This window comes from Neodiprion virginianus, chromosome 4 (assembly GCF_021901495.1).
Source record: "Neodiprion virginianus isolate iyNeoVirg1 chromosome 4, iyNeoVirg1.1, whole genome shotgun sequence".
Lineage (NCBI taxonomy): Eukaryota > Metazoa > Arthropoda > Insecta > Hymenoptera > Diprionidae > Neodiprion > Neodiprion virginianus.
In genome coordinates, this window is record NC_060880.1 from 24,596,401 (window position 1) to 24,622,789 (window position 26,389).

A 26,389-nucleotide genomic window follows, 5' to 3' on the forward strand; every position below is an offset into this window, starting at 1 on the left:
CGGTATTAAAACAGCCAGGAAGCGAGCTGGATAGCGGTTTGAACGATAAAAGAAATCTTTGTATTTTTCTCACGCAAGAATCTCCTCGGCGGCGGTCGCGTCGTGCGGTATAGCCTGTGTGCGTGTATAAATGAAATATCACGCGAACCCACGTGAACTCATTTTTTGGAAGGAAAATGAAACGTAAATTTTCACTCGTTTGTTACGTTCAGCCGTACAGCTATAATCCGATGACTTCTTTCCCAGCAATATGGTGCGGGCATCCAGAATACATACGCGTATAAGTTACATCCGGAAATTCACGAGCCGGCAAATTGCGCAATGCCGGAAACACTCTTATCGAATAACATCCTCCGCGTTTTCCACTCTCGGAAACAAAGGAAATACCTTTAAGAGAAACAAGACGAGGATATCAGGTTTAAATAACACTGCGATTTATAACCGACGTGCAAATATGGTTTTTGCAGGTTTCTTTTTCACGACTATCGGTCCGTCGCGATCGATAGATACCAGAACTTCTGCTGTACTGTAAAGTAACCATCGTACCATTGGATGAAGACATTTTTCCCCCCTTACTGCCGCATACTCGACTATTTTATGTATCTTGTAAAATTTCTCACTCATCTTAACTCTCAGAAAGAATTCGAGTACAAAATTATATCACGCAATACGTAAGTATGTTTCAATTATAATTTCTAAACGTGTTCTTGCCTGCACGATTCTAAGAGTTACAGTCTACTGCAATGTCTACAGGAAGTGGACGACGTACTGTAATATACAAAACGTTAAGCAAAAAGTTGGCCATGTCATGAACCACGTTTATTTGAGTTGCATTGAGCTAGGTTAGTTTGATTTCCAGTATTCTCTGCAATATAGTTATAATCGAAACTTCTAATCAAGTTAACTTTTCACCTATAATAGATTGAATGGCAGAACTTTTCGAAGCGCAAAGATATGTTGTGATTTTTTTTTTTTTTTTTGTTTCGCGAACACAGTGTGGAAAATTTCTTCGTGAAATCCGAACCGTTCCATAATAATATCCGCTCCTTGGAAAAAGGTGTACGTTATACATCGTATATATCGGTAGGGAAAAAGGTCAGCGACGAACGACGACGTGGCTCTCTGTTACTTGTGAGAGACACGAATGTCTGAAATCAATCACGGAATATCAATAGTCAGAAGTAGACTCACCCGACGCGTTATGTTATGAACCGACAAAGTGAATCCACCAGGTGAAAGACACCGTCGGCAGGAAAAAAAATTGAGTACAAGTTTCAGGAAAGTCACAGAGACACGATGAATGGTTAATTGAAGGGGCAGATCGATCGATTATTCGCTGAAACACTAAAAACCACGAGGATAAGAACTACAATTTTAGTCATAATTTCTACAGTCGACGTTGGACGTCGTCAGTTTTTTTTACACATTCGGAGATCAGGCGAATGCTTAGGCGAATGCTTTCGGGATTAATTTCCTAGAGTAACGATCTCAAATAAACTCCGTGAATCATAATGTATCATCGATATCCGAACAGAGTCCCAGAATATCCTTTTCGCTTATCAGACACCCACTTGTTTCGCATACGCAGATAAGCGGTTAATCAGTTATTCGGGCTCGTATTTGTCTAATCGTGCAATTGTGGAAAAAAATTTGTACGTACAACACGCGTGCGCAAGTGGAATGTACAGGTATGCACATTGATACCAAACTCATTACACATGGGTACAACCTGCGTGGAGGTTTAACGTCTTTCCACCTACGTGGAAAGGCGCAACCGTAAAGACTTTCGAAGCTATAGAACGCCATTAGCCCTGGCACGCGCACCACTCGGGGTGCACGACCTTTTATCACCGCTTCCCCCTCTCGATTCGGCTCCCGCTTCACCCCACGTCTTCCACTATCAGCGAAACAACTTGACGACGACGCGACGACACTCGACGATCTATTCCTCAGTCCGTGTCTGCACGAAGAGGAGGTTTTCCTCCGAGAAGGATATAAGATTACTCATACACCGAGAGAAATTTTTAGTTCCGGTTACCGCTCGGTCCTTAACTATTTTCATTTTTTACCACAATCGAAAAATATAGTTCTAGGTAGAAAATGATAATTAGTTTTCTAGCTGTTACCGGATAGTTTGGACCCGTTACTGTTATTTCTCATTACGATCACTGTTGCTATATTTTTTTGTAACTGTTGCGAAAATTTAATGCTTGTGCAACAATAAATTGACTTTAAAGCCTTATTTAAAAAAGTAGAGTAAACCTCAGAAACTGATTTTGCGTTGCAATTACCAAAAAAAGGATCGACGATAGCGCAAAATGGTTACGTGTACCTTGTTTTTCGTAATTCCAACAATATTCAAACAGTTTTTTTTAACGACACCTGTTTTACTGAATTTTTCTAGTTACTATAACAAATGAAATTTTTCTCAATATACGGATGCGTAATTTATCTACTGATCCTAGACTTCGGTTCATTGTTCTTTCGATTAATCGATCAATCGCATAGCTCTTAAAAATACCCACGTGTGGTTGACGGTTGTACGAAGGCGATTCTGTTGTACGACTGGTGTGTTTTCGAAGGTCTAGAATGTCGCCCGAAATAGGTCTCCAAAAGTCCATACAAAGAAACTACAAGATGCCTTTAATGCAACTATCTTTTTTCTGAATATGAATGACGACACGCGATTCTCTGACTGTTATATTTTCGTATCGATGATTTCTTAGACTGCGATTGATATGCGATATTTCACCTCGCAATTGGCCGAAAACTGCAGAATTTCTGCGAAAGCTTTTACCTTATAACGACTGTATAAATCTGTATTCATGCACTGTGAGATTTGGTGTGATCGCAGAGATAAATTTTCGCATACATTTTTCATAATAATCCAAGAATCTTCCTGTTAGGAAATTTTGGAGTTCAATTTTGAAATTCAAGTTTTCAATTTATCGCTACATGTTGAGGGGACGCGATTATTGTTTTTTCACAATTTTAACCGTTTGCGACACGCTCCATTCATTCTCAACTCTGTTGCAAATCCAACAATATTACTATTTACTGTATTGTCAAGAGTTTCTTTAAAGAATGATATCGATGTCTTTCGATGACAGATCACCCTACGATGATTTCCACTTATATGCTTATGATTTGCCTTGCATTCGACGACGAGTGTAGTTCTCCATTTCCCTCTTACGCAGTTACGTGTCACAAACACACGCGTGTGCGTTTAGGTGTGTAACGCTCAGCTTACGTATCTGATACCCAAAAGCTCACAAATTGGCTAACTAGGGCTTCTTGCGACACCTTACGAAACCGATTCGATTCTTCGAGCTCCGAGTCCTTTGATTGGGAGAAGAATCGTAAACGCGAGGGAGGAAGTAAAGGGATTTCAATATCCCTGCGCCAACACGCACCTTCGTATTTGCTCTTTACTCTTACTTCGAATTCAGTTCGGCATAACATTTGTGTTTTTCACATTGCGCCATTGGTTACATAACTATAGTCGTATATTCAAGTGCTTTTAGCAATTGTCGGAAAATTTTGCAACCAAACCGTCAGCGATACTTCAAATTTCGGGATAAAGTTTGAAACGAACAAGGTACCTTGGGAAGGGTGGCAATGACTGATCGTGAGTCACTATTAGTTATAAACAAGATTTAACAAGCCGTATAATATGCTACGAACAAGTCTTGTCTCACTCTATTCCGTCGTTCCCTTACATTTCCACCATTCCCAACCTTACCATTCCGTCGTTATTTTCTTCTACCATTCCCACCCTACTCCGGCACTCCCAACCTCACCGTTCCATCGTTCTTCTCTCTTTCCACCATTCTTCTCGGCCCGCTCAAATTTGAATTGCAACGACAAAATGTCAACCAGCCGTGCGTGCGTTGGAGGAGTGATTCGATGCTCCGGCAGGGCTTCGCCCCCAGATTATGACGGAGTGTTCTGCGATCCCCGTCTCCCTCGGCGTGTCTCGTTTCGTCTCGTCTCGTCTGGTCTCTCACCCTTTCCGTTACATTTTGCTGTCGATCATTTTACCGCGAACAACAAATTGGCAGTGAAGAATTTCCGCGGCGAAGAAGAGGCCGGAGGGCGTTGACAGTTAACAACGCTTGGATAAAAATCTAGCGCTCGTTCCTCTTTCCCCTCCTACGATCAACCAAGTCAAAGTCCTCGTCGACCCCTCGAGTGTAGCAGCTACAATATAACAATGTTACACATTATGAATACATGTATATATATTTGCACAGTTCCTTGAACCCGAATCGGTAGCGACATCTTTACGCGCTAATCTGCAACCGCTTCGCCGAATTGCGATACCTACTCGACTACCGTTCGCCGTACATATTACACTTGAACTAATAGCGTGACGCGGGCGTGATTCGCAATTCCCAATTGTTTTCATCACAGCTTAAATTATCCCGCAGAAACTTGTACGTGTGCAGCAGGACGTCTTCGTTCATTCCGGAATTTTTTTGCGAAAAATAGGGCGAGAAATGCAACGAAAAATCCGCCTTTTCGCTTCCTCGTTTTCCAAAATTCGTCGGCTATCGCACGTATTTTCCATCAACCCTTGCGCCAACGAACATCTTCGTCACGTGTCAGTGCAGCGCAGGCAACAGCGGAACGAAACTTATTGGCGCTGACCCGACATTTGGGCTTCGTTAGTGCGGTGCTTGCACAAAAAATTATAATCCAAAACTCCCATCTTGTTTCATGGACGTGAATTTTTTACTGTAGCGCTGTGCCTTCAAGATTCTCTAATGCGTTTGGTGTATCGCAAGAAAACCAAAAAACGGTTGTTCTCTAATTTACGTTCCTCTGTTGCTCTCCCTGCTCCATCTTATACTCGTGGATCAATGCACTTTTAGTTCGGTGCGATTTCATTGCTGTAGAAGGGGAAGAAGAACCGCTGCTGCTTATCAGTGGCTACACCCTACATCGCGAAAGACCGAAGTTTCCGCAGCATTTGTATACTGTTACTGCAGCGAGTTATTACCGCAAGCCTCAACTCTTTTCACTTCCGCAAACTCCGCGATAAGACGCGCGTCCCCCTCGTTGCGTAGGTGTGTGCGCTCACGTGTGTTATACATAAGTATGTTTCATTTGCTTTTACGCCGCTGGCCTCGCCGATTTCTTTAAAAACAACCGCTTAGCGCTGCGACACGATCGTTTCGTTGTACAAGTGAAGCTCATCATTCTTTGATGGCGCAGGGGAATTGCGTGGAAAGTCTGAAAACTAAATGCTCCCTTCCAGCTCCGTGTTAAGTTTGTTCGCGACTGTTCTCCAGTTCTATATACTGCCTGTGAAAAAGTCAACTTGAGGCAACGACAGGCCAAGAAAAGAACCGCAACTTCCATCGACCGTATCATGGATGTGAATGTTCTCGTTTTTTAGACCTGTACCCTAATCTAAAGTCATTTTCAGAGCCTGACTTTGGTGATCGGTAATTTTCGACTCCTCTTTTTGCCGGAGCGCACAGCGCTTAGTGATATGTACATACCTATCTGTTACTTGTATAAACAGTACTCGGTAGTTATCCCCTTACCTTAAGGAAGTAACGCAACTATCCACCTAGTCATAAAAACATTTGCCCGTGGTTTGACCTAAGTAGTACTTAATCTGGCAACGTCGCTTTTCATTGATTGTGTGCGCGTTTATATGTGTGTCAAATATGCCGTCGACAGCTCATCAGTGGTATCAGTGAATTTCTTTTAAGCGCCAGTTCGATATGCCTGAAGCAAAGAAGCCAAGATTTTATTGGAAAGGTAAAATATGTCGTGTAATTAAAAAACGAAGAATTATAAAAAATGTAATAGCCTGCACGAGCTGTCACATACGTTGAAATTTCAAAATGCGTGCTCATAACCTCGAATATGCGAAGTTGCAATATTTTTAGCGAGGGTCCGAAAATTCGCTATTAGTACTTTTTATTGTTTTTATTATTCCTATCATAAGTCACCTTTGAATATTTTTAAGCCGGATAAATGATTCTGAGTATTTCATCTCTCTGCTGTTTACATTTCATTCTGATCTATCCATCAATTACGGAGATATAAAGAATAATGTGCATCTAACTCCGTCATTTCTCATAAGAGGCCATGTTGAAGTGGCTTGTAAAGATATAAAAAGAATTACAAATATCTCGCGTAAAAACCCACCTCGGATCGTAAAAGTTTGTATGAGTTCTTTTTACATTATAATCGAACATTCTGCCAAGTTTGGTATTTTGCTGTCCATCGATTCTATTTCCTGCGTTACTTCCTTAACTACAGAGAACACACAATCTGTAACTACAGAGTTACAGAGGAAAAAAAATAATAATAATAATGGTGAAATTAAGACATCCACGATAAACATTCTTTCGCTCTGTGATCCAATCATAATTTCAGTGGCAAATTCGAGATTCTCTCTATGATATCGCTTTGGAAAAAAAAATTTTACGATATGAAGAAGAATTCAACATCCGGACATGAGATGCATTTTCAAGCTTGGTATTTGCGGAAATTGCCTCCCGTGATTGGTACCGCATATGCACATTGCACGTATCGAACATGCATCTCTTGATTTGATTTGAAAACTTGAGGCAATGAAAATTTTTCGCAAAGAGATCTGAGCTCAGGGTGAAAAAATGCATTTTTTTTCTTTTTACAACATCTGCAGTCGGACGAATCAGCGACGGGAAACTCGTCTGCGTGCAACGGAATTACGAGCCGCCGCGGATGGCTTTGGCAATTCGGCCTACATTGAGCGCGATTCGTATGCGAATTAATCGGGACGAATGAGCTTTCGCCCCCGCCCCTGCATCGCATAGCTGCGGCAATCACGACTCCAGCTTGGCGTCGCGACGACTCGCAACACACGCTGAACGTTGATAAACTACGTACATATGTACGATACGCTCCGCGTTACACGCGCTATATATAGCTCCTGAAAGTACATGCATCGCCGGCCGACCGGCGTGGATACGCATGGTTACGCATTGTACTCTGTATGCATGTATCATTTATGATCAAACATTAACACGCTCAGGTATGAGGTGGGGGTGGGTTGTACGCGGGAAGGTTCGTTTCTGCTTGTCGCGCTGAGGAAAATATTGATGAGAAAAAGAGAAAAGAAAAACAACCGAAAAAGCTAGTTTCGGTGATTTGCGTCAGCTCTCAATACCTGCACCAAAATACCGAAGTGTATCCGAACACCGAAATTACGGAGAGAATGATTAAGATAATTGGTCAAATTAACGGACCTTTGTTAATTACGTGGATTTGACTGATGAGTTACGTCGACACACTCGATATTTCGTTCTTCGTTACAGCTATCAGAATTCACATTTTTTCCGGTTAACACGATTTTGTTTTTCAATCTTGGTTTTTACCGAGTTAACGGTGTTTTCGGTACGTACCGAATATATATAGATTGGAAAATTCTTGTCGAAAATTTGTATCGAATCTTCCACACCGAACAGCTTAGTGCTGATCTGTGAAAGAACTCGTTGCAGGAATCGAAGGTTGAAATGCTGCAAACATATTACGGTTGCACGAAAAGATTTTCTATGCCTGCGGTTAAGCCTTGACGCGTCTATGCAAATAAATCCTTATTGCAACAAATTTATTCCAATAAATTATCGAAGAGTTATTTTCCCATAGTGACGAAAAATGAATTACGGATACGTGTTCCCTTTGCAAGACATATGGACACAAAACGGAGGTAAACGTGTTTTTAAAGATTATAATCACCGTAAAGAATTTTCAAAAACGCATAACTGTATCTTATAGAATTTTAAAAAGTAAAAATTCCAAGTATTATAAAAAAGTCACGTTATAAAGAAAGGTAATCGAGTATATAAGGATACTAAAATATTGAATTGTCAGAATTCTCATTTTCTAGATTTTGATATTCTGAATTTCGACATCAAAGATACGGAAATAAATTTTCGCGTATTTGAAAATTCAACACCGCGACCCTTCCATTTTCTGACGTTTCGACGATTCTACCCCAAATCGCAACCCGTACCAAATGCAAATATACATTTTACGAGTATAATACACAATGCAAACTCCTCCCCACAACGATACCACGTTACGCGAAGCATCCCCCAGGCATTATAGGCATACGTTACAGGCAACCGCACACGTACACCTTTACAGGTACGCTGACGCTGCTCACATCTCACCCCGGTTCTTCCTAGCGGCGTCTCTCTCGGGAACGCTCGCGGTCGATCACCCCTCGCCCCCCCCCCCCCCCTCCCCCCGCCCCCCTCCCTCCATCCGCGTCGAGCGATACGCCGACGTCGAATGACGTCACAGCCGTGCCCCCCACCCCTCCTCGTCTTGGGCATCGTCCGCGCCGCTGTAGCGGCGTGACGTATGCGGCGAGATAGGGTGTGACGTCACGGGCGGGGACTTCCGCCAGCTCGGCCATACCGACTGTTCCGCATTCCCCCACGGCCGTTCCCGGCTCTCTCGGATCTCTCCCGACGGCGAAGTAAAACGACGCGGTGACTTCACCCTGCAGCAGCCGAGATCCTGTTACCGGTCGCACGCGGCGACTGTACGACGCAAAAACAATCCTCGCCCTTTTTTTTTAAAAACTTCTCAAATGTCACCTAAGTTAACGTTGCGAGTGAGGAGGTTTTCTTTTTTTTTTTTTTTTTTATTTATTAACCTCAATTGGTACGAAAAATAAAAAAAGGTTAGATTTTACGGTCTCGAAATTTTAGTTCAACGGTTATATATGGAGGAAAGTTATTTTTAAAAATAACGTCATTCGTCAGGCACGTAATTCGAACGATAATCGCTAATGTTGACCAATTGATAAGATCGCCTGTATATTAATGTGTATGAATTATAATGCAAAATTCGATGCACCTGACAATGATGTGATTGGGGACTTCTTGACAATTGAACAGCTAAGTTCATCGATAATTTTATTTTATGTAGGGGAAATCAGCGTGAAGTGGGGCACTTGAGAAACGAAAATGATTATAATGGTTATTCGAATGATATTTTTATACTCTTATTTACATACAATAATCGTCAAAAATATTCCGCTTTCTCGGCTCGTGAAAAAAATTCGTGATGATGTATATATATGTAGTAAATATTCAAATTTGACCTGAATAAACGATAATTCACGTGTCTTTATTTTATACTAATCAACTGCTTGTTCAAAGAAAGTAGCAAGTTGAATTGAATTTTCTATTATTTATTTTCTTTCAAGTTATTGATACGAATGAATCGATCATTTCATAGAGGAGCTTTCTAATTTGTCAACGAAAAATGTCCGTTTTCAAAGCCATCTCACAAATTCGAGATAACGAATACCGATTCAATTTGAAAGCTAATAATAATAATACTGATATCGATGAAAAAAATTAATTTAAAGTCTCGGACGTATTTTTATTTCCGATGGAAAGCACATGCAAATATGAAACGCCCGCGTATACGAACAATTCATTGTAACCTACTACCGAAGCTGATCGATGAGGAGCAGTTTCTACACAAGTAGCGTGGACCACCCATCGTGGTTGAGGAAGTAGCCGGAAGGTTTGATTTATTTCTTAAATTCTGACAGTACGAAAGTGAACGGGAGGGAAAAAGGGGTACAATTATTTTGCATCTACCAATACGATTATCGTGTGTTTTATTGTTTGACAAGATATTACAATTCTCTGGTTAGTCTGTAATCAACCGCACTAAACTTTCACATCGTGAAAATAATCTTTCTGGGTCAATTTCGGCATATAAACTCAATTAATCCTCGTGCATCTGATTTTTGTACACAGCGTAGTCCAACGCAAATAGACAACTCGTGTTGTTTATGCGCATACCTATATTATATACATGACGTATAGGCGTGTAAATGTATTTTCTCATTCGTATACGAATCAATAATTTTTCAATTATCATTCAGTAGACACTAAATTATTGGAAATGATCTGTGCAAATTAAGCTAAGGAGAATTTTATGTAGGAGAGAGTAATAACCGAGTCACATTGAATATAAAAAGTTTTAATAACCGTATACAATGCTACAAATACATCAAGTTCTTGAGACATCTTTTTATCTCACCCTACTCCACCGTTCTTCTCTTGTTCCACTGTTCCTAACGGCCCGTGCAACTTGTCGTAACACTGCCTAATAAGCTCGACTTCATTTTAAGTTTTGTCATAAGTTACATTCCAACTGATTGTGAGTATAATGAGATGATGTCATCTCATAATGCTCATGGATTCTCTGTAACTTCTTGCGCGCTAACTTCCTGCTTCGTTCGCCTTTTGATTGGGAGGGCCGAGACAACCACGCTTCCAATTCCAAGGGTTCGGATGCCAATACTTTGGATGTGCTACATGCTGTAATAATATATAGTTTGCACGGACTCGACAATAATAACTGTAACCACGACTCTTTGTTTACCGCAACGTCCGTCTCAGCAGCGGGACTCGGCTCCCACTTTTCTCCGTTTCCGACGCTACCCGATCGGCCGATCCGACCGGATCAAAATCTGGCCTCGAAGGCATCTTATGGCATGAGCGGAGAACGGAACTACCGTTTTCTTTACTCACGACTCGCGCTGCTCACTATCCCACGACTTGGATATTTCACACCGATTTCGTGACGTGCAAAATTTATACAATAAACAACAAACTAAACACTCCTCAATGAGCAGACTCTCTATTGACCTTTTCTTGGAATCGCGTTATAAAATTATAATTACCGATGAACGATCGACGCCGAATTAACAACGCAATAATCAAATTATGTCATTTCTGTTTTCAGCCGTGAAATTTGGCCGCATGTCAAAGAAGCAGAGAGAGCGGGTTGAGGAGGAGGTCGAGTATCACAGACAACAGTTGAGGTTAGCCGAAACGGCGCCCGACAGCAGCGGCTTTGAATCCCAGACGCCGAGCAGTTCGGATCAGCCTTCCTACAATGGCGGGTTTGTACATTACATCCAAATGCATGGGGTATACTTTCTACGGATGATTAATTGAAAATTTGCTGATATCAGTGACCATCTACTGATTCGTGGTCGGAAATAATCGGTACACCGACTTTCACGACCTCCAAGGGTGACCAAAACGGCAAAAGAGCCAGGGTATACTCCGCCTAACATCCCGCCAGACCTTAAAATTATAAGAGGAACACACGTGAAAAAGTAGGGCAAGAGGGAACGAACCCAGATTTATGGTTACGCGAAAGTGCATTCCACCCCTACTGATCGGAACGCGTGACGAGCAGTCGTTCAATGAAACTTTACCCAGTAGTGGAAAAATGTTCTCCCAGCATGTTTCTACCTGCACCCGACATTACTCGGCACAGATTTCTATATCCCCGCTAACACCATTTTCGAGTTCGTAAACTGCGCTAGCACTTTCGTTCCTCGCTATATAATACGTTGAGTGTTTTTTCTCGCACTTCGTGTAGGGGTGAAAAAAATTGAAGCCTGTAGACGCGGTGGAAAAAAAGTAGCCAAATGGGGGGGGATATTTTCTTTTCAACGTCCGACATAAAAAAAAAAAAAAAAAAACGCTACAAATCATTGACGAGGAATTGCCAAGACTCTCGGCTCCGTTCGTAATAAATAATGAAGGTACGATGGTGTTTATCCTCAGCTATCCATACGGCGGCAGCGAGTACACGTCCCCAGTTTCGGGAACCGGAGGACCAGGGTATTACGGCCATCCGGCTATGACCAGCTACAACGAGAACAACGACTATGCCGATAGCACGACGCCTTACGACCATCGGCCGACGCAGACGCAAGTCGACCACGTTACCCCAGACACGCCGTCCGTAACGGCGACTGGAGGAGTCTTGTCGAGCGGCATCCCCACCGGTAAGCTTCGAGTTTTACGATTATCAAATGTCCGTTCTTCAATTGCGGACGCAACAATTATTCATAATTTTATAGGTATAAACTTAGGTCGATGATCAGGCCTCACCTCTCGCGAATCAACTCTCCGAGATGTGCACCACCGATTTCCTTCCTTCTGTGATACTTTATGCAGTACATCAAAAAAGATCAGACATGTTTTTGTTTTGTACCAGTCCAGCCTTTTACCTCTAAAGCTTACCCGATAAGCGTAAGGGATTCAAACCCTGAAAGTAACAAGCACTGTATATATTATCCTTTTTTTGATAGTGAATAATTTCACTGTCGAGCAATCTAGAAAAGTTTTTTTTTTGGGACAAACTTCCAGAATGTCTTTTACACCTTGAATGAAAGAATTGGCTTATTGGAAAAATACGTGTCTAACGTTTTTTCATGCACTTCAACATATTAGAGAATGATGGAAATCGATGCGGTACCTGTCAGAGAAAGATTATAATGGTTCAATTAATCACGCACTGATAAAACTACCGGACTGCCTTCGAGGGGAAATTACCATGCATATTATATTCGGTCGAATGAACCTAAAAAGTCATGGGGTCAGTTGTCAAATTCACTTAAAGTCGCACGACTTAACTCAAAGTTGTCATAAAGCACAAATCTTATTAAATGACGCACTCACTTCATCTCGAAATGAAAATTCAGTATCACAGCGGGCCTGACAATGCTCTCTGATTACGGCGCAAGCCGATATAACTAACATCGTTTAAAGAATATTTTGACAAACGTTAGGTAAGTCGCTGTCATCGACGTCTACCGGAAGTAGCACTGGTGGTGGAAGTGGAGGAGGAGGAGGAGGAGGAGGTAACGGTGGTAGCGGCGGTGGTGGTGGCGGTGGGGGCGGGGGTGGGGGTGGGGGTGGTGGTGGTGTTGGGGGTGCGAATGGTGGCTCCTTAAGCGGAGGCGGTATAGTTGCCGTGAAACAAGAAAGCTCGGTTGAACTGGCTGGCCTTGGTCACGGTTCCTACACGATGGTGGACTCTACGACCTTTCTGAGCAGCCAGCAACAGCAGAGGCCAAGTAATCCACCGGAAGAGGACGAAGTACCAAGTCTGCCCAGTATGTCCCATACGAGATGTGAGGCTATGTTTGTGTTTCTCTGCACGTGCATGTCTTTTATTTATACCTACTCATATCTCGACTATCACAAACCCGAGCAGCTTTTGCGGCAAAGCGTGTGACGAAAATAAGATACATTGAAACTGAGGGATTACGAGTAGGCGCTCCATAATGCGCGATTAATCGTTTCTCAAATTCAATCGAATTGTGATGTGCTTGTAGCATGTATCCCAAAATCTTATCAGGTTCCGTATAGTTTTATGTATTACGGTTACGGGACCCAAGGAAGGCTTTGAATTCCAATGAAATTCGATAAATTTTTCAAAGTCTGATAAAACCCCGTCAAATCTTGTAAGAATCTAATGAAATGTATTAACATTCTTGTGTAATCTTCAAACTTGACAAGGGCTTGGGAAATTTTATCAAGTACCCGTGATGTTTTGTCTTAACCTACGGAAATCCTCTGAATTGTTTCAAATTACGTGTAAAGATAAAATCATACAATCTGGTGAAATCGCACTTGGTTCACTAAAGAGTCAATTATACTTCGGGAAGTCTCCTGAATTTTTTTGATACAAAATTTTTCAACGCATCAACTTCCCTTGATGGTCGGTACAGTCTATTATACCTCGTAAAATCTTGGAAGCTGATATTTTCGGAAATTTTCAGAAGCTTGAAAAATTTGGAGCCGGGCATTGCCGGCATTTTTCGATGTGATTAATATTTACGTAATTGAAACACCGTTTCCATGGAGATTTATACACTATCTACCAATTTCTTGAAAGTTTGAGCTGAGAAAAGTGCTACGAGGCGTCACAGTTCGAAATCTGTAATGTATGGTCCTTTTCCACACGTGTACAAATCTTTCGTTACTAAACATACATTTCGATACTGATCGGTAAAAATGTATTAATGTAGACAATTTCAACGACTTTTATAAATTTGAGAAACAAGATACGTTAGTCACACTCCATTCTGATCGGCACATCTGCAGTTTCTAATTTCTGATAGCTATGCTTTACCGATCGGTTCGAACTCATTCAATCGCCGAAATGCAGTATTCTTTACCCACGGTATTTTCTACGCTGATAACTTAACTCTTAACTCATTAGTCTAATCAACTACCCTAAAAATCATTCGCTTCCGATGTCGCCAATGTGACATCTAACTGCTTCTTGTAATAAACAGCTTGCTAAGAAATGCATCACGTTTTCGTCAGTGTTACGAACGAATGAGTTGGCAATTGCATGACGGTATGGTTGTATATTATTCATAATCGTATAGTTTATCGTACACAAACCAGTCCTATCAGGTCTCATTTTCAACACTTCAACATCTGTCTTGATTGTTATTCGTCACAGCACTATTGGCGTACGATAATTTTATACGATCGGTAATTGAAAAGTCAAATTCCAACGTAGCATGCGCAGAGTTCAAAAAGTTTACACCCGTTACCTGGCTTTCGGGAATTGTTATAGACATCAAAGCTAACGTTTGAAAGTTAACCTTGCTTTCGCTCTTGAGCTCACAGCTAATCCATTTTACGAGGCTGCAGCTAGCAGCCAGAATTAGCAACCAAACGTTCCAATGTTCACTCAAATATGGTAGTGAAGATCGAAAATCAATATTTTTTGAAACACCTTAAACCCCCGATACCTTTATACAATTATGAGAATAAAACTGAAATGTATTTTTCTATTTCCAAAAAATTTGACACGTTTAGCCGCTAACTTTGGCTGTTAGTTTCAGCTTCATATCCATTTTACCGACCCCTAGGTTAAAGGCAATTTTTCATTCGCTGAAGGTACAACGACCAACGTTTGCGATTGGAAATTCTGCCATGTAAATAGTTGATAGATTGCAGTGTAAAGCGTTGTTTGCATCCGTGTCGTTCGTTCGTTATAAGAATGTCTCTACGTAGTATAAAGATACGAGAGAAGACGAAGGACTCGTATTAAAGATGAGGTTTGTTTCGTTTCTCGCAGATCCCGCGCAAATCAGCGAGCTCCTTTCAAAGACAATAGCAGACGCCCACGCGCGGACGTGCCTCTTTTCGACGGAACAGATCCAGGAATCGTTCCGCAAGCCGCACGACCTCCCCAAGCTGATATACTACAAGAACATGGCGGACGAAGAGGTTTGGCTCGAGTGCGCGCAAAAACTGACCACCGTCATTCAGCATATTATTGAATTTGCCAAAATGGTACCAGGATTCATGAAGCTGTCACAGGATGATCAAATTGTTCTACTTAAAGCAGGTGAGCGAACTGTCCATGTGTATGTGTGTGTGTGTGTACGGGTATATATGTATGTATATATGCAACGCCGATATCGACAGAAAAACCTTTTCATATGACGTATTCATGAGTCGTGCATATATGGATGAGGTTCAATATAAATTTCAAGTGACACTACGGGCACTCGAGTGATGAAGAGAACACGGTTTTTGAAATATTTACGGAAATCAGGAAAATTTTAATAATTAGTATCAATGACAATTCCTAATAAACAATACTATAAACGAAAAGTTACCTTTACGTTATGGGACATTCAATCTTAGAAACAAGAGCTATGTACAAAAGTCATATATCGATCTCAAAATTGAATGATTATGTTCAACATTTTTAAAATTTTTTTTTCAACTTTTCGGAAAGATTAATATTTTTTTATGTACCTCTGAAATAAACAATTTTATCTTATTAATTCTGTAGACACGATTATAGATTTTGGTTAATTTTAACCGGGTTCGACAATCAATACGTGCAGTAATGGCAACTTCCTCTCAAATAAATTTAATACCTATTTAAAACGCATTTATCTGCATCAAATGGAATATACAACACAGCCGGAAATTAGTGGTTATTTCGTACGAATAAGCTTGTAATATATTTTATGTGAGTAAATTATGTTTTAATATTGTTTGGAACGGGGAAAAAACAATGAGTGTTTCGATTTTTCCGTCTGAGGTAAACGGAAATAATAATTTCACTTTTCAGGAGCAATTATGCGAACAAGTTTTTAATCGATTGAAATGAATCAAGTTATTCCGAGTGGAAATGCTCCGTTTGACTCGTATAACTCCGCTTATATCGTGTAAAAGTATTTTATTTTTCGGACGTCGATAAGAAAAATATTCATTGGCGTTCAAGTGCCGACTTGGTTTCTTTTGGTGACCTCAATTTGTGGTGAAATAAACATAATGCTACACAAACATCTTTGATCGTGTCTTATTACGCTAAATTTCCTACTCGGTATTTTCCACGCAGGTTCCTTCGAGTTGGCGGTACTTCGAATGAGCAGGTATCTTGATCTGCAACAGAACTGCGTCCTCTACGGTGGGACAATGCTGCCTCAGGATGCTTTCTACACCACGGACCCAGTCGAAATAAGCCTAGTCTCCTGCGTCTTTGAGCTCGCAAGGAGTGTCGCCGAATTGAAACTGACAGAAACCGAGCTCGCGCTCTACAGCGCCGCGGTTCTCCTCAGCCCTGGTGAGATATACCTGTTCCGACATCTTTCATCTTATCTTTTTTCAAACTCTCAAACCTGCGTCGCTGTTCAAATGAGGGGTCATTTGCTCGATGAAATCATAAATTCAACAGTTCAAGATCAAATTGTAAATTAAAAGGCACTTACAATTGAACGACTGAAATCGTCTTTGAAATAACGACGAATCAATAGAGATAATTGAAATCATTGCGAATTACTTGATATATCATACGACAGCGTTGAAGAAATCGTGAAAATCATTGGCAATCTTGCTGTAAACGCCAAATGGTTTCAACTAATTGAAATTCTATTTATTTCTGTCTTGTCGCATTCTTTCCTTGGTTTCCAATTAAGTCCACCATCTTGAACAAAAGTCCTGTTCTTGTTAATATCTGTTTTCTGGTTGCTCCAACGTAAAAAAATGCTATTATTTTTCACGATAGTTCGATTATCTTCACTATTATATTCTTTCAAAACCGTACTCATGACTACGGTGAAAAATCCCAGGAAGAAAATGGATTAAGAATATTTTTTCACTTCACTTGAGTCGAAGAATCTTAAGCTTTGGGAGGTTTGTTTGTACTACGAAGACTACTGTTCAGACATCGTTCGAGCAATGAGCAAAAAAGCAGAAAAATATCACCCTAATTTGAAACAGACGAGTGACCAGCCCCCTTGACACACATTTCGACGTATAGATCTGAGAGTTCAAACGGATGTTGCAGATCGACCAGGACTAAAGGGCCTCCAGGAGATCACGCGACTCTCCCAGGCAGTGCAGAGAGCGCTCAGGGCGGAGGTCGACCGCAACCACGTGTCGCCGATAAAGGGCGACGTAACGGTCTGCGACGCGATGCTGGCGAAGATTCCGCAACTCCGTGATGTATCCGGGCTGCACATGGACGCCCTCGCCAAGTTCAAGCGCGCCCAGCCGCTCCTCGAATTTCCGGCTCTTCACAAGGAGCTTTTCAGCGTCGACAGCTGAACGACCGGCGCAACGCGAGGCTTTCCGACGACGGTCCGCGTCGCGAATAGTGCCTGAATTGGAGGCCTTGCCGTGTCGAGGTTTGTATGCACATCCTTCACGATCGCGGAAACATTACCCTCAATTTATTCGAGATAAAAAGATTTTTTTTCAACACCTCCTCGGAGAGTTCGATTTTCAAAGCCGGTGGAACGTGAGTAAAGTGACTCATTTCCGAACAGTGCGGTAAAACGATGCTGGCGCATGCGCTCAACTGAAGTGATCCGTTTTTCACACTATGATTCTCTTTGGCGCATTCGCACTTTTGACTACCTTAATTTTACGCACCCTGTCATTGGCGTGAGTTACTTGACATCAATTTTAAGCGCCGTCAATGGCACCTACGGTCCTTCCCCAAGCAAACTTTCCTTCGCAGATGTTGGAAAAAAACTTGCGTGTCACACGTGCGGGTGAGTCACATCTGACTAGTATGATTACAGCGCCCGCCTTTGTCTTATGCTGTAAACTTCACACTCATGGGAAATTGCCCACTTGCCGCACTTATAACACAATATTCTATACTTGAAGTTAGCGAGAAAATTTATTTCAAACAAATAACATTTTCATTCTAGGTTCCTATTCAAATGTAAGATTTTTTTTTTTTTCTTGGCTCAATCCGTGCAGAATTTTATTACTTTGGACCGTGTCATCTTTGTCCATTTCTCGACGGATTAATCACATCGTTGTTCGGTCCTCAAGGTTTCAATATTTTCACGGACTTTGTCCAGCAATTTTACAAGTTGCGTGTGAGTCTCAAGACTTCGTAACGGTTGGCACGGAGAAGTCGATAGTTTTCACTGAGGACATTTGATTATTTACTGGGACAACTTCGCGATTTCATTCATGCACATTTCACGGGATTTCAAGGGAGTTTAGAAAATCATGCAACATTTCAACTGCTTCAAAGAAATCAGAAAAATTCCCAGTACATCACGAACCTCGACATGATTCCACAGGACAGCACTTCACAAAATTTGATTTGGTCTTCTGAGAACTTGGAAATACGAAAGAAAAAAAATACTTGGACTACCTGATTCGGTTCATTTGATGCAAATGATATTTCGTTCGATCCAGTGGGTCGGGATCAAAACTTGGAAGGGTATTTCGAATGGCCGATATATAAAAATTTCAAACATGCGAAAATGAAATAACGAAAGATGAATTGTTCGAAATTTTGATATTTGCAAGTGTCACTTATTGGTATAATAGTCATTCTAATTAGTGACACTTTCGAAAATCAAGATTTCGAACAATTCATCTTCAACAAAATTTCAACTCAAACGAAATAAAAATCCAGCTTAAATTAGCGTGCGACATTCAACTGAATATTATTTGTTTCAGATAACGTGTGATTGAATCACACTAATAAACTAAATTTGCAATTTTAAAATAGCGTAAATACCAAATAATATTTTCATTATTTCATTCGAACATATGGCTTAAATGAATCTACATAGGTACGATATCATAGGATACCATCAGATGCTACGAGGACTTCATAAACCTTGATCAGACGCCACAACTTTATGGACATGTAACAATTCATGAGGACATCACTAAACTTTCACTGGTTTCACGGATTTGAAAATATTCAAAAACGAGCCGAACACTTCAATGACCTTCATAACATATTTCATACGGTTTCATGAGATTTAAAAAACTTTCATTCGAACTTGAGAGATTTTACATGACTCGAAACAATTCACGCTTGAATCGAACTTGAATCTAACTTGTAACGCCGCTGTCCATCTAATTTCAAAAGTGGTTAACCCCTCGGTTCTAAATAAGGTTCCTCTTGACAGAATGGCCGTGATTAAACCGCATTTAGAGATCGCAGACAATGTTTAAATTTACCAATACACAAAACATTTTCGGCGATTATTTATTTACCAATATAAAACAAACAAAGACTACATAAAATCTATCTACTTGCAGTAAGAGCTGACTTGATATCGCGTTTGCATTTCCAAAGGCGTTCAGATTCGCGCGATTTAGTGTTTTTCCAAAGACGAATTATCTTTTCGTGTTAAGTTTTAAATATTGCCGTCACGGTTCAGTTTTCTTTCTGCGTATTGTAACGTGATTAAAAATCGAAACGAACTCAATTATTTGTTGCCGACACTTTAACACTTATCACCTTGTTATGTCCATGTAGAAGACTTGTTGCGTAGGGCAATCACAATTCGACTTTTTTTTGCATAATACTTCATAAATCCTTTCATCCGTCACACAGAACTAAATTTTCCCGCTGATCAATTTTTTTCACACCGCCAAGAGCCGCGCGAACTTGTAAACGCAATCACGTACCTAAGGGTTAGCGGATTCCATCCATCCTAACTTGACATTTCCCATTTGAGAGATTAGCAGAATACGGCAATCTAAATAAACGTAAACACGGCAAAAGTGTATAAAAAACAAAAAAAAAAATTAACTCTCCCTGAATACTGATCATTTTAACTAGTGCTTTTCTTTTTTGCATAATTTACAAACGTGAAATGCAATTATCTACCAACTAGGTTTAGCATATTCCAAATTACGCGTTATTATTATTATTTTGGCGAAAGACATACACGTAATTATAATATTTACTATCTATTTGCAGTATTCCATTGTTTTTTCTCATACTCTTTTATTGTTACTGAAGTTTTTATATTGCGAGTAAAACTAGGATATTAAACAAATTTTCTACAATTTCCAACTTGGCGTTAGATGTCTATTATCAAGCAAAAGTATTAATTGAAACGGTTTCAAAAGAATTATAGAGATCCCGAATCTTTCAGGAAAAAAATGATACAGTTTTGAACAAATATTTTATGACCCAAGAACAAAGAAATCTTCCTGTAACTATATCGTACATAATGTATGTAATAAAGATACATACATGTATTGACCGAACGGTTAGGCAATCTTCGAAAATTTCGTAGCATGTTGAAATTTATATAATAATGGACCAATTCTATTTGTTGCAGATTATTTCCTTCGTATTGAACGTATTGGGCCTTAAATAAAAATAAAAAAATAAAATAATAATAATAATTAAAAAAAAATTAAAGTAAAATAATAAGAAATAACCTTGTTACATATAAATTAAAAAAATCTCTATACATATATACATATATATATGTATATATATAGTATATATTTATATATATAATATATATAGTACATATAATATATATAATATATATAAATATATAAATAAATAAATAAAACAATATAAAGTATACATATATGAAAGATATGCGTGTATGTTTGGGTACGCGCGTGTTCGCAAGCACTTACGTATATGCGTGTACACCCTATGTATACATATATGTATACCACACACACACACGTATACACATCAAAATGATATTATCAGTTGGGATCAGGAAATCGTGGTAAATAATAGAAATGATAATTAAGACTTTGCTCGTAATACGCATGCGCGAGAAATTAGTCCGTCAAAGTACGATTTTGTCTAACTTCATCGGCACCGTCTCCACATACAGGGACTAGCAATATTATGTTAATGTTATATTTATATACGTATTATATGTATAGGGTGTGCACATTATATACAGATATTTGTATGCCTGCGCGCCTGTATCTGCGTATACATGTATATTAAAGAAAAGATGAAGCTATCGGTTGTTATGATACATAAAAGTATATATTGACTAATATCATTATACAAAATTGCCAGCAAAGTGAAGACGATTAACGCGCGCGTTCGAATTTCACGCGTTGCATGCCGAGCTTCTTATGGCGGGTTCAATGAAGCTCGGGATGAACTTCGGCTGTGTCCGTTAAAACCCACGTCGTATTTTATTATTATCTTATTGCACTATTACGATTAGTGAATAATTGTACGAAATACGGGTGAAAGAAAAAAGCGCGTGTCAATCGAAGTCACGTTGCGCTGGACAGTCCGTGGATGAAAGACTCGTTGGAATACGGTAATGAATTACCTGTAGTTTACGTTAGTAGAGCCAACAATTATTATCATAGACGATTATTGGACGCATAACACGTTTAATATGGATCGGACGAAACCTTGCATTACACATACACTTGTGTGTGTAATTCGTAAATTAGTTGACGATCGCTGGATCTGTGTTACGTGAAATAATAACAGATTATAATATACACGGATAAATAATTGAATAAATAAATATTTAAACACATGCATTATACATAGATTTATAATAGCGCTTAGCTTTACTCGGCACTGTCATTATCTAGACTGGACGATACAAACTGAATGCGGCTGTTGAGAAGAGAATAAAATTAATTAAGATGTAAAGTAAATAACGCGACGGCCTTCGTCCCCGGACTGTCCGCGGGCTTCTCGTAAGCGTAGTTAGACTTTAATTGTACAATTAACAGATTAACGTTTCGGTTAACGCACCGTAAAGTATATTTACAATATCAGACCTTTTACGCCCTCGATAAGACGACGTTACTTTCTACCGCTTCGAGATCCCACGGTTGTTCTGCGATACAGGTATAAAACGACATCGAACAACTGCAATTTTGTTTTCCGATCCTAAAGTAATCCTCGATTCACGTACGGTGTCCGTAATCATGCCACCCTCGATTTACGCCCTAAATGTTTTTGATGTTTGCCTGAATTCGTATTTCGTTTTACCATTTTGACTGCATGCCTAGTGTACTCATACTTGGAGGTGCAAAAATCATTCAAGCACGTACTGTGGGTAATAGAATACTTGCTGTAACGATATTTATAAAACACGTAACTATTAAGCACATACAGTCATGTACGTATCCTGTATTGTCAGATATCGCAGTTTTTCTTTCACGATACGAATGCGCAAATTGGTACAAGTGCACTCGGATTATCCCACGCTGATGCCAATCTATTCAGGAAATTATTTTCAAATCGATGGTTCAAATTATTATTTTATCCTAACAAGTTAATTTTAAAAAACAGAATTTTCTTCAGATTTTGAGGTGGACAGATATAAGAGAGATGTGTTTTCGTTTTCTATATTTAGGAATTTAACTGTTTTATTTTATTTTTATTTTTTTTAATCTTTTTTCCATAAACAAATTTTACCATAGCAAATATTTTTTTCTTCTTTTTATAAACAGAAATTGACTGAACGTCGAGTTTACATTTATAGTTTTCCTTCTTTTTCAGCATAGTTGTTTACGCGATGTTTATTACGGTTAATGTTGACAAAAACGACACGTATACGTATTTTATTCAAGTTTACGATTTTTACCACAAATTTGCTATCAGCGGTTGAAAATAAATAACAGTCGCTACGAATTTTCGTGACAGTTGTAGAAACATTCAAAAGTTGTTTGCTTGAGAAAGTTTGGTAAAAAATAATTTCTTTCATATTTTCTTTTATTGTAAGACAGTTTGCGGTAAATTTGAATTACATATTGCCGAAATTTTCAAATTTTTAACGATTACCCAAACAAGCTACTGGCACGAATCCCAATTTTTTCCTTAATGTTGATCTAAATTTTGCACATGCATATGAAGAAAATCAAAGCATTCTTGAAAATATCAATAAGACTCCTATGCGTCAAAACTCTCAAGCAACGTTTTGTGGGATTAATAACATTTCTTAATCAGTGGCATAAATTTTGGAAACATACAACGGCATGATAAAAATGGGACATCCGGTGTATGAAATGCTCGTACATGCTACCAATTGAATTTGGAAGTAACGTCTACACGTTGATGTAAGGTCGCTGGTTATTTGCGCGTGTATCTCACGAGTACTCCACCTTGAATATTCCGTCATGGAAAAAGCCGGAAGTGGGAAGAATAAGGTGCGTCAGCTGACACGTTAATGGTAGCGGAAATAAAGTATAAATATTATTCTATTGATTAATGATTACGTAAATGCAGTTCGTTTATATTGTAGGAAAGAAAATAAACCCACACAGAACACATAACAGACACGTTACACGTACACAAAAACATACAGACACAGAACACACGTTGCGACTATAGAAGTTATTACGATTTGGTGTTCAATTTTATAATAATATATATACATACACTCATGTATATATATATATTAGAGAAAGTTGACAGATTATTTAATATGTGTGTATATATATTTTTACAGATATTTTATACATATATATACACACATGTAAATATATGAATATTATTATTATTATACATATATATATATAATATGTATAAATATATATATATATATATATATATAAAGGAAAGGGGCAGCGATTTTCGACCGATCGACAAACCGACGCTGAATAGGTCGATATTTTTTATACCATAAATTGTTAATTTGTTGTAATATTATTATACGCGTTATTTTATCGAGTTTATGTACATATCTGTATATTATTTATATGTATATTTATGTATATGCATAAATATAATATATACATACATACATAAATCTATACGTTGTAATTTCGTTGTTCCCAAGTTTTTGAAAACCAGTGTTTGAAAGGCGACAGGCTCGCCGAATCGATCGAAGATCGACGCCTCTCTGCAGGTGCATATATATTATAATTCGATTTAGCTTTAACATCTAGATATTCAATATACATATTACATAAATGATTGTTGTGGTTGCCACGATGGTTTCTTTTCTTTTAATTCTTTTTATTCTTTCTTTCACTTTTTTAGATATAAGAAGATATAGGATCAGAGAGAAGGAAACAGAACAAAATTTTTTATTCTTGTTAATATTATTATTGTTATTATTATTATCATAATTATCATCGTTGTCGTCATCATCATTACAACGGATCTTCGATCGAAGTAACGGATTTTCTGTTTCAACACTACCATCTTTCGAAATCTCTCGAAACGTGTTACGAATCACGTCGCAGACTCCATTACATTTTATAACTGCATTAAACTGCAGTAAACCGGTGTTTACTAGATAATATTGTAAAAACGAATATAAATCAAGCCCGAGGTTACGGATTAATCGGTATAAAGCAGACTTAATTTAGAGGTTACAGAAACGTTTCTCCTTCCCAACTTTATATTTCCATTGCACTACGATCTAAAGCAAAAAGTAACGTTCATCGGTATGGGTACAGATAATTTGGCCGACACAAGCAAACATCAGTCACGCAATTATTGCAGCCCAAGGTTGTAATTTATCCGACGCTGGACATTATGGTTCGACAAATCACTTCTCACGTGGAGCTTCGAGTCTTGTTTTTTCGTAGATTTTGAACCTAGAAACTAACTTTTGTTGACAATATTCGAATAACTTTGCGGTCATTAATTCATTTATCTTTGCTACCGATAGGATAACGAATGAGACACCTTATCAGCTGTCCAAATCGGTTCACTGATTTCTCAACCACAATTACTGTCAATCGAATTGTTTAACTACTTTCTCACGGTCAAATAAAATAGAAAAAAAGACATGTTAACATCGAAGAACAACTTAACATCTTCTCGACGTGATCCTCGATCTATTCAATTAACATCGTGGTAGATGAGCAGGAAAAATCATTCGCTTTGAACTGATGATTACCTGAACGAAAGTGGATCATACTTACGACTAAAAAACTAGGTTCGTTGAGTTCTACGAGTTCTATTCAACGCCGCAGAACTCATCAAGTTTCCATCTCTCCTACCTGAGAGTCGGATGACGATAAAAACCCTTCGGTAGAAAATGGGACCAGTAACTTTTCTGTTTCTCCCATTAGAAAAATAAAATAACAATATTGATAATAGTTGCGTTCATCTAATGTCTGATGGTGAGGTGAATATGAATGACATACGTTTACACTTAACGAAATACATCATCTAATACTAAATCATAACTTACGAACCGAAATTTGAAATAATCCAAGTTTCTTGTTTCTGAGGAACAAGCATTCCGTATGATGAACACAAGAGGTATCGTCTAATTATTCAAAATGAAACCGTTTCAAACTGGTTGAGAAGAAAATTTTGACATCATTTGGTCTTGATACAGATCCCCAATATCTCGTATACTTCTACATTAGACTATTTCAGATGAGGCTAATGTTGTTTGATGTTTTTTTATTCCGTTGCTGGACCAAGGTTGGAACATCAGTTTTAACCGACCTAAAAATCTTATTTACACGATTGTATCCATGTAACATCGTGCTCACAATTATTTTGTAAATTTCGCGACCAAACTTCAACATATATATTTTTTACAGTTATTGAAATGAGAAAAGACAACATGCAATGTGGCGCCTCAGAGACTTCAATTAAAAATTCCTTGTATTCTTTGAATAGATTTTGTGTAAGCCAAAAACCAATGCTTAGGCCTTGTTCCACCGCGACGAAAAAGAAATTTAACCCAATTTGAAACAGTCGAGTGTACATGGGTATGTTGAAGGTACTCCCGAAATAATTGATTGTGAGTGAGATTAAGAGCTCATAGCGAGTCTGAGGAAGGAAAGGGTGGGGTGATTTTTGTAACCACAGAAATATATAAACCAGCGATGTGTTCCGTCAACTCAAGATCGTCGAAAATGCTTTCGAAACTGACAGCGCGAATAATATTCGACAAAAGGGTGAAATACTGAGTCAGTCACATAATTTTCCTGATTAAATCTATTGCTCGGAGTTGTTAGGAAAATTGATATTGGCTTCTGAAATTCATGATATTTACTGATTATCGGGAATCGATTGCAGTTATACCTAGAAACTGATGAATTCCATTTCTTAGCAAAATGACTCTGTTGCAGCATTTCTTCACAAAATTAAACTTAAAAAGTACAGTTTTTTTCCAGAACTTATAGGTATGTCAATTTCAAAATTGACGCATCTATGAAACAAACTTTGCATACAAAGTTCGCGCTACCAACATAAAACAGTGGCTGCATCACTGAGAACCGTAACAGTTGTAATAACTTCCTGAAAAATAGTATGCAATTCTTTTATTTCTAAATCGAAACTTTAACATCAACTTACAGCGATCCGT

At 38.9% G+C, this 26,389-nt stretch overlaps 1 protein-coding gene and 1 long non-coding RNA gene across 10 annotated transcripts in view; one reads left to right on the plus strand and one right to left on the minus strand.

Annotated features, from left to right (window-relative positions):
* Positions 1–20,479, plus strand: part of LOC124303131 (probable nuclear hormone receptor HR3) — a 156,223-nt gene extending 135,744 nt beyond the window's left edge. For 8 of the 9 annotated variants that reach the window (XM_046759987.1, XM_046759979.1, XM_046759984.1 and 5 more), the window contains 7 exons: positions 10,783–10,942; positions 11,619–11,842; positions 12,629–12,973; positions 14,941–15,213; positions 16,222–16,446; positions 17,170–17,509; positions 20,438–20,479. In XM_046759987.1, the coding sequence (XP_046615943.1) occupies positions 10,783–10,942; positions 11,619–11,842; positions 12,629–12,973; positions 14,941–15,213; positions 16,222–16,446; positions 17,170–17,429 (1,487 nt within the window). In that variant the 3' untranslated portion in view covers positions 17,430–17,509; positions 20,438–20,479. The remainder of the gene's footprint in view (positions 1–10,782; positions 10,943–11,618; positions 11,843–12,628; positions 12,974–14,940; positions 15,214–16,221; positions 16,447–17,169; positions 17,510–20,437) is intronic. The other variant, XM_046759988.1, reaches the window with a different exon arrangement.
* Positions 1,112–25,712, minus strand: LOC124303137 (uncharacterized). The gene is made up of 3 exons (XR_006907840.1): positions 25,603–25,712; positions 16,035–16,038; positions 1,112–1,122 (listed from the first exon to the last, which is right to left on the minus strand). It is a non-coding gene; the product is annotated as an uncharacterized LOC124303137 (long non-coding RNA).
* Between the last annotated feature and the right edge of the window lie 677 nt (positions 25,713–26,389).